Source organism: Lissotriton helveticus, chromosome 10, assembly GCF_964261635.1.
Source record: "Lissotriton helveticus chromosome 10, aLisHel1.1, whole genome shotgun sequence".
Lineage (NCBI taxonomy): Eukaryota > Metazoa > Chordata > Amphibia > Caudata > Salamandridae > Lissotriton > Lissotriton helveticus.
The window spans coordinates 39623405-39631726 of NC_136071.1; the positions used below are offsets into that span (position 1 = coordinate 39623405).

The 8322-nt window shown below is 38.9% G+C and overlaps 1 protein-coding gene across 1 annotated transcript in view; it reads right to left on the bottom strand.

Annotated features, from left to right (window-relative positions):
- The window catches only part of LOC144785851 (myosin-4), a 52384-nt gene extending 44913 nt beyond the window's left edge, over positions 1-7471 (bottom strand). Inside the window, exons 1-10 of the mRNA XM_078664695.1 lie at positions 7257-7471; positions 7003-7146; positions 5927-6083; positions 5811-5838; positions 5595-5712; positions 5406-5498; positions 5233-5296; positions 5046-5144; positions 793-896; positions 518-656 (exon numbers count right to left, since the gene is read on the bottom strand). Coding sequence (XP_078520821.1) covers positions 518-656; positions 793-896; positions 5046-5144; positions 5233-5296; positions 5406-5498; positions 5595-5712; positions 5811-5838; positions 5927-6083; positions 7003-7146; positions 7257-7460 — 1150 coding nt within the window. The 5' untranslated portion in view covers positions 7461-7471. The remainder of the gene's footprint in view (positions 1-517; positions 657-792; positions 897-5045; positions 5145-5232; positions 5297-5405; positions 5499-5594; positions 5713-5810; positions 5839-5926; positions 6084-7002; positions 7147-7256) is intronic.
- Between the last annotated feature and the right edge of the window lie 851 nt (positions 7472-8322).

The following is an 8322-nucleotide window of genomic DNA, read 5'->3' on the forward strand; positions in this document are numbered from 1 at the left end:
ACACATTGCCTCTCATTCTAGGGGTCTTACAATCTCATTACTTGCCTATGCCCATTTACAGTTAACAGGTTTCTGTAATATGAATTTGTCAGTAATCATTACCTTGTAAAAGTCAAGCGAGTGACTGATTAGTCTTGTTAGGTGTTCTTCTCTAATGTCTCCACAGACATGAAAGTGTTGCAATTAAGAAGTAGTATAAATACTAAATCATCTTTACACTAAATTAAATACAGTGCTCTCTTAGTTTTAAAGTTAAGGGAATATATTATATGGGGTTTTATTGTGCCTGTTCGTCAAACTGTCTTTATAGCCTGTCTCTTCTTAAATAACTTTTTTCTCCTACATTGTAAATGACACTGCTGTCTGCCTCTCTGTAGCGTTCCATCTTCAAACCCATCTCACCTTGCTGTTTTTTCATCTATTCTATAGGCAGGCTCTAGTTTTAATCACTGGACGATAACGTTGCACTTTAATATCTGATGATTTTCTCTATGATGAAGTGCACTGCATGCCCTACCTTCAGTGCCATCGGGCTCGGCCTGTTCCTCACGCTGTTTCTGCTTGAACTTCATGTTTCCGTGGTGAATGACTGCTCCAGTCAGCTTGTAGATGGCGAGCTTCTCATCTTGGTTGAACCCCAGGATATCAATGGCACTCTGTGAGGAAACAAGATGAAGATTTTTTATGAATTATACTATTTAGTTAGGGGAATAACCATGTATTGGTTTGCAGTCCTTGTTTATAGTCATTTTAATTAACAACGCAAGGTGAGCTGCGGTTATTGTAACTCACATCGGTAGCCAGCAGCTCCTCTTCGTCATCAATGCTCTTCACCGTAATTTCGCCCTGGCTGATGGTTGGGAAGTCATATGGGTTAGTGGTAATTAGGAGCATTTCTGTTTAGGAGAAAGAATATGAGGAGTCAAATGTTACAGTAGGCCCCAGTTCATGAAACACCAATGGCTATCTAGGTGCGAAGTGCTTGATAAATGTTATGAGTATCTAAAATTCTAACATTTTACAGTTTAATTTATAGATATTTTAACACCTTCATTTAGCGACACCATCAAGTGTTTTCATTTCAAAACAATTTTGAGGATGCTATATTTTGAAATAATCTAAGTCAGTCATTAAGTTTCAAGCATCCTTGCAATCTAAACAGCTTTATGATTTCAATACTAAATAGTTGGCATGGGTATTTCTTCAGGATAATTAATGGCATAAGATGGGAGGAAGATTTTCTACTCATGGTGTTAGATGTCTGCAGCCTCTACACATCTATCCCTCATGATTTAGAGATAGAGGCATGTCGTCACTTCCTGCAAGCAAGTTCCCTGTTCCAATTATGCCACACTGAAGCCATCCTGGACATGATCATGTTCTGTCTTGACAATAATGACTCAATTTTTGACAACAAACACTATCAGCAAACCATGGGCACTCTGATGGGGAGTTGTTTCGCCCCCAGCTAGGCTTGTCTTCACATGGACTAGGAGGAGGAGCAAACCATGAGTGATATCCGTCTCTATGATGAACATGTAGAGCTCTGGGCTTGCTACATTGATATTTTTGCCATCTGGAAAGGGTCCAATAAACTTGCTTTACAGTTTGTGGAAAAACTCAACTCCAATATTCTTAACCTGAAATTCACGAGTAACATCAACAAAAACAGCTATGAATTTTTAGATTTAAGGCTCACCATAATGAATTCTCAGGTTGACAATGTTCTTTTTAGGAAAAAACCCACTGCAAACAGCATTTTACCCGTAACTAGTTGCCATCCTAAGAATTTAATCAGTAGAATGCGCTATGTTGAGCTAATACGCACAAGGCGTAATTGTAGTAATGAAGAAATTCTTGTGAGAATGTGAGAAAATAATTATGTTGGGCAGGTTCTGTTCTAGGGGCTATAGCACTGACATATTAAAGCTACTGATATCAAAGTGAACAAACTCAAGAGGGAAGCTCTCCTTGTCTCAAAGTAAGAAATAATTTACTAAACAAGCCAATGAATTAAGGAGAGTGCCACACAAACATTGGCATGTGCTTCACACTGATGACATTATCTCCAAACCTGTGACCACTCATCCTCATACGCAAGAAGTAAGTCCCTGAAAGACATACTCTGCAATAATATGATTACCAATCAATGTGATAATGGTACCATTAGCACTGCAGGATTTGTGAGATCAGGAATTGCAAAGCGTGCAAGTCCAGCGCTGATATATGCTCATTTGTGAACCCTCCCAGAAGTTCACGATCTCCCAAGGCCTGTCATGTAACTCTGAATTCTGTGTCTATGCTTGTGCAATCTTTACTATATTGGGAGCATGATACATAGAGTCAGAAAACACATTTTGGAGCACATGAAGGTCATTGTGCACAATGACAAACATACATTATCCTGTGGCAAGGCAATTTAAGAAATTGCATATGGGCATGGCAGACATGTTATTTTTTTTGCATTTGAGCAGGTCGTGACCCACATCAGGGTGGGGGGGGGGGTCCTGGGCGAAAGGTTTCTATGGTTCAACATTCAATATCCACAGGTATTGAATACGGATGAGGAGCTAGCTGCACATTTTGGATTAAGTTGTTACTATGAGGATGTGTAGACTGGAGTAACTGTTCATTGTTTCTGCTCATTCATATTTCGCAAATAATCCCTCTTTCTATGAAAACTTTACACTTCATGTTTCTATCCTCCAATTATAAGGTTTTGTCACATTTGTTTACAGGTGCACTGTTTTGGTATGGGAGACCACAAATTTAAATAGGCATCTGATTAAGTTAAACAAGAACTATCTTGGTTAAATTCTTCTATTTTTTATTGCTATCTGTTAACATTGGTGTATTGATGTGCATGATGATTTAGGGCCCTGTATGGGTACATTGTGACTGTAGCTATTATTTTTCTTTCGTTGGCATTTTGATAGTTTTTTAATTCTATGATAAGGTTTTTTCTGGCACAAATTTGAGTATATATATTGAGTGCTTTTATGACTTATTTCCATTTTTTAATGTTATTCATATGTGGATTACCTCATTTAAGATGTATATTACTGCCATTTGGTTGTTATATTAGTAATCAACTATTGTGCATGCCCGCTTGGGCCAAATGTTGCAAATTTTGGAAATTGGTTAATACAGCACAAAACATTTACTTTATGTGCTTCAAACATTAAGATTATACAGTGCGAGTTGTTTGCCTACTGGTTTTGCAGGGAAAGTATGCGCCTACTCACTTGGGCATGACTGTTAAAGTGTACACCTGGAACGCCAATATGCTATAGTTGTCTGCATCATGTCCTTTTCAGTTTTGGACGAATTCACAACAGGCTTGCTCAATTTTGAATGCATCCTTTTGTGCCCTTATACGTTGTCGTATTTCTGGATAAAATCATGCTACAGTATGTATTCACCCTCTCAATATAAGCTGTTCTAGCTTTTGACTCAATTACTAATGTTTTTATACTCTCTATGGATGAAATTAGCCGTTCTAAGCAGGTACCTATTTATTTATTTTGGACCTAATGCCTTACCTGAGGGTCTATCCTTGTACCTTGTCACTGGTGATCGAATGCCCACTTGGGCATGATTGATGATTTATGTATGCATTGGGAACACCAACATGACAATACTTGGCTGCATTGTTTCTTGTATTTGGATGAATTCGTGACATGTTTATTTAATCATGAAGGTAATGTTTTGTCAAACATCACGTTTCCCTATACTTTGATTTTTATTCCTAAGATGCAATGAGAATAATTGTAATAATATTGGGCATTTTCAATATGAGCTGCCTGTGACTTAAATCGTATTCTTTCTACAATACTCTCATGTATGTAAAAATACTTTCTAAGATGGCACTGATTTATTTAGAACCCTTGCAGTACGTGCAGTCCCTCATTTGTTTATATGGCACCAGTGAAAGTAAATGTATGTAAATTTGACTGATGAAGATCACTGGTAATCAAGAGTACTTGGGTTCTCGCAATGCGTGAGTGTGTCACTGCCATTGCAATAGGCACTTGGAAATTGTGACATCTGGAGAGTGTGTGTTTCTTCGTGACTCACTAAGTTTTGGATTAGAATATTACAGGTTCCCCCACCTCTGAGCACACGCCACAATCATTGGGGACAGATGCACATCTGGGATGCTGTTTTATGTGAGTGTGTGTGTGTATATATATATATATATATGTACAAATATATATATTTCAAGCGCATTCTTTTACTTATCAATTTCCAATTATGCTTGCAATTTGCAAATTTCAGTCATAAGGTTTTCCTTCAACTTCAAGTACTGGGCCTCACCATGCTTCTTTATCTCTATGTCATCAGGCTGCACTTTGGTCTCAGTGGTGTCTCTTTGTCTTATTTTGTAATAGTTTAGTAATAGTATTATTTTACTGTCCCGGCTGCAGCAATTGAATATCTACTTCTAAGGGACATTGAACTAATAAAACAGAAGCATTAGGGAATAATAACTGAGGTAGAGTTGCTCCATCACTGCTGTTCTTGAAGTAGCTACTAATTTAGCCCCTTAGTTTTGTGCTTGTGTTTTTGGAAGAAAGAATATCCTCTCTATTCAGATATGGATGTGATGTTATGTGTTATGTTACCTGGGGGTTTTCAACTTTTGGAAGTATGCACTAAATGTCCCTCAACATTTCTTTACATAGCCATCAACTGTAATTACCTGAGATTTAACACTCCGTTTCAAGTGTAAAACGTTCCGTAATTAATATCATCTGTGAAAAATTGTTCATATTCAGTTTGGAAACGATGTTGGTTAGAATGATTGCCAGATAAAGCTATTTTCTGAATTTTTTTATTTAATGCGATTCACTGCTAAGGAAACCTGCATGTTCCCCAACTATTGCATGTTAGTCAAATAGAGATGATTTTCTTTTTTTAAAGTCAAATCAGACTTCAAGTGATGTTTATCTCTGTTATGTCTAAAATGCTGTCTTGGCCTTCTTTAACACAGTAATGTAATTGAATTCTGAAAACTGGAGCTATGACCCATTTCTAAAACTTACCGACAAGCTCTGGCTTCTTATTGGTCATGATCTGGTAGAAGATATGGTAACTCCTCTCGGCTGAGAGCTGAAATGTTACTCTAGACTTTTCTAGCAGATCTGTAAAATAAAGCATCGATAATAAAGAGTACGACTTATTTTGGGTCATGTTTGATATATATATATAGATTTTAGAGTCAACACTTACACGTTTCTATATCTGCAGAAGCGAGTTTTCCTGTAGTTCCAAAATGGATTCTGATAAATTTACCCTAAAGGGTAAATAGAGGCTAAAATAAATTCAAGTTTTTATTGCGAGACAGCAAATGACTCTTTTAAAGTGAGAATTAGGAAGGAAGTAAATGAAGTTGGAAGTCTTACGAAACGAGATGAGTTGTCATTCCTCACGGTCTTGGCATTACCAAAGGCTTCCAGCAGCGGGTTAGCCTGGATGATTTGATCTTCCAGAGTTCCCTATTAGAGGTAAAGTTTCACCATGTATGAAATTGTCTGGCATATTGTGAATCATGAGCAGCCTGTGTAAAAATGAATTAAACATAATTTACGAACCTGCATCTTATTGGCCATGGCAGGGGCCTCCTTTTTCTTATCAGTAGCTACTGCAATTGTTGCAAAGTACTGGATGACACGCTTGGTGTTCACAGTCTTCCCTGCACCAGATTCTCCACTGTAAATAAAATCAGAACAATTAATTGGTAAAGTACATTGTCGTGTTACACCATAAAACATGTGCTTCTTGCTAAGGACTATTTGTGATTTACTCACGTGATCAAGACGGACTGGTTTTCACGATCTTTTTTAAAAGAAAAAAAATGCATGTCATTTTTGGGTAGGCCAGGATGAATTTGAAACAGTGCACAGAATTTAAATCAAAACCTTACCTGTCAACATGAACTGATAGGCATTATCAGAGATAGAGAAGATGTGAGGTGGGGCTTCCTGGCGCTTCTTGCCTCTGTAGGCATCTACAACCTCAGGGTTGTACACCGGCAGCCACTTGTAGGGGTTCACAGTGGCACAGAAAAGGCCAGAGTAGGTCTGTAAAGGGAAACAACTTATTTAAGTGTCAGGAAGGAACCATATGTTTGTAGTAACGAGAAGAGAGTTTCTACTTTGACATGTTTTAAGCATTCACAATTATCTTTATTGGTTACCTTTCATTTATGTTCCTTTGTTTACTATCACTATTACCCTGAAGAGTATGTGATTACTCCTGCATTGTGACCTGATAGCAATCAGGTGCATTATAGAATCTGCCACTGTGTCTTGGCATTTCAGTGATGCCTGGATCTCTTCCATGCCCACTGTGATATGAAAGTTCTTCCCCACACCACTTTTAGACAGCTCCCTTCTCCTTCTCCACCTTTGGTATGCATGATTAAACTTGCGCTTCACAATAGTAATCTATGCAGGTGGAGTTTCTTAGAATTTTAGTAACCAAGACTATAATATCTCTCTGGCACCTTTGACCTAGCTGAGGAAACACTAGTGTTTATGTTGCCGATTTAGTATAGGTGAACAACATGACTCCTTAACGAGGTTCAAAAGGAAGTCAGTAGGGCAAAATCAGAAGATTATATATGTGTTTAATGATAATGAAACCCAGAAGGTGAGAGAGTGAGACCAGTGGAGAAGCTAGTATTATAAAAGTGCACTTGGGTCCTTGCCGTAAGACAAAACAACATTTATAAAGAATGGCATGTGCAAACTTTGCACACAGATCAATTGTGTCAGTTTCTGGACATGCACTGAGTTGTTTCACTCCTTAAGAGGTGATAAATGTCTTACACTGGTCATTGAACGTACATGGCCCAAATCACAAAGCTTTTTCCGTAAGTGTGATTTGTTCATAAAATTCAGAAGTTACATCTACGTCATGAGTATGTCAAACCTACTGACAGAAGAATCTTAGTGCTAAAGAGCAAGCAGTGCTAAAGCGTCACTGATTTGTACTTACGTAGATCATCCAGGCTGCATATCGGTCAGCGAGGTTAAACAGCACGGAGGCTTCATTCAGATGGGTCATTATGACCATGTCTTCAATCTTGTCGTACTTGGGAGGATTCTGAGGGTAGACTTGGGTGTCTTTGACTGTTACAGACTAGGAAGAAAGAAAGACAGACAAAGATAAAGTTGGAGTTGAGCAGAGCTGTCTGGCTGCATTATGGTGCTAGGCTTGTTTAGTCATTGTTGGTTCAAGACTCATTTTACCCTTCCATCATCGGTCTTCACAGTGACTTTGCCACCTTCTCGGGACGTGATCATTCCCTTTACGAAAAGTGCTTTTTCATCGTCTACGAAGCAGGAGTTCTTGGCATCAAAGGGCCTATTCTGAGCCTCCAAGCGTTCTTTGTCAGACTTGCGCAGGTATTGTGCGGCTGGCCCAAACACGGCCATTTCTGCATCCGAAGCCATGGCTGCTGGCAATTACTAAAGTGGTTAGAAACAAGATTTCTGTCATACAAAGATAAAGGATGTTTTATTGTCACAAACATCCCTGAAACAGGTGAATGCAGTTTATCAATTTAGCACCTCCACATATTGCACTTTGACCATAAAGACAGTAGATCTCGAATGACGACACTCTCTGAGCCTGCAGTTTACCTGCTCCGGTTCAAGGCAGTGAAGCTTTTGAACCTGTTGTTCACAAGTGACATATTTGTAATGTGTCGACTTCACTAAAACACAAGCACGTTTCTAGGTACCCTGATCATGGAGTGCAGCTTTGTGGATTTCGTACCATTCTACTGGATTCTAACCACATGGTACTTACAGTGATTGTTTGCCCTGCTTTCCTTTGGTGCAACTCAGTGCTATGTATTTAAGGCAAAATGACAACCAGCTTTTCACAGATCTCCTTAACCCCTTGGGCGCGGCCGCGATTCTGCGCCTGTGCGGCTGTTTTGAAGAGTGGGCGGGTTCATGACGGCCCCCAGCCGTCATCAGCACACGAGCACTGTGATGCATGACGGACGGGGCCGTCATCAGCACACAAGGGGTTAATAAATAAATGTGTATGGCATCGAATCAGAGTCTTTACCATCTACGTTTGATCAATCTACCTGCAAGTACATTTTCTAACCCTAACCAGAGCACCTTTCTCCAATCTATATACTTACAGCAACACACAAAACCATTATATAAATACACACGAGAAATAGGGGAAGCTTACAGTCTTGTCAGATGGTGTACCTGTTCTGTGTGTTTTAAGTGGATGTATGACGTTACAACGCATACATTCACAACGCATACCATTACAACAAAACTTTTACAACGC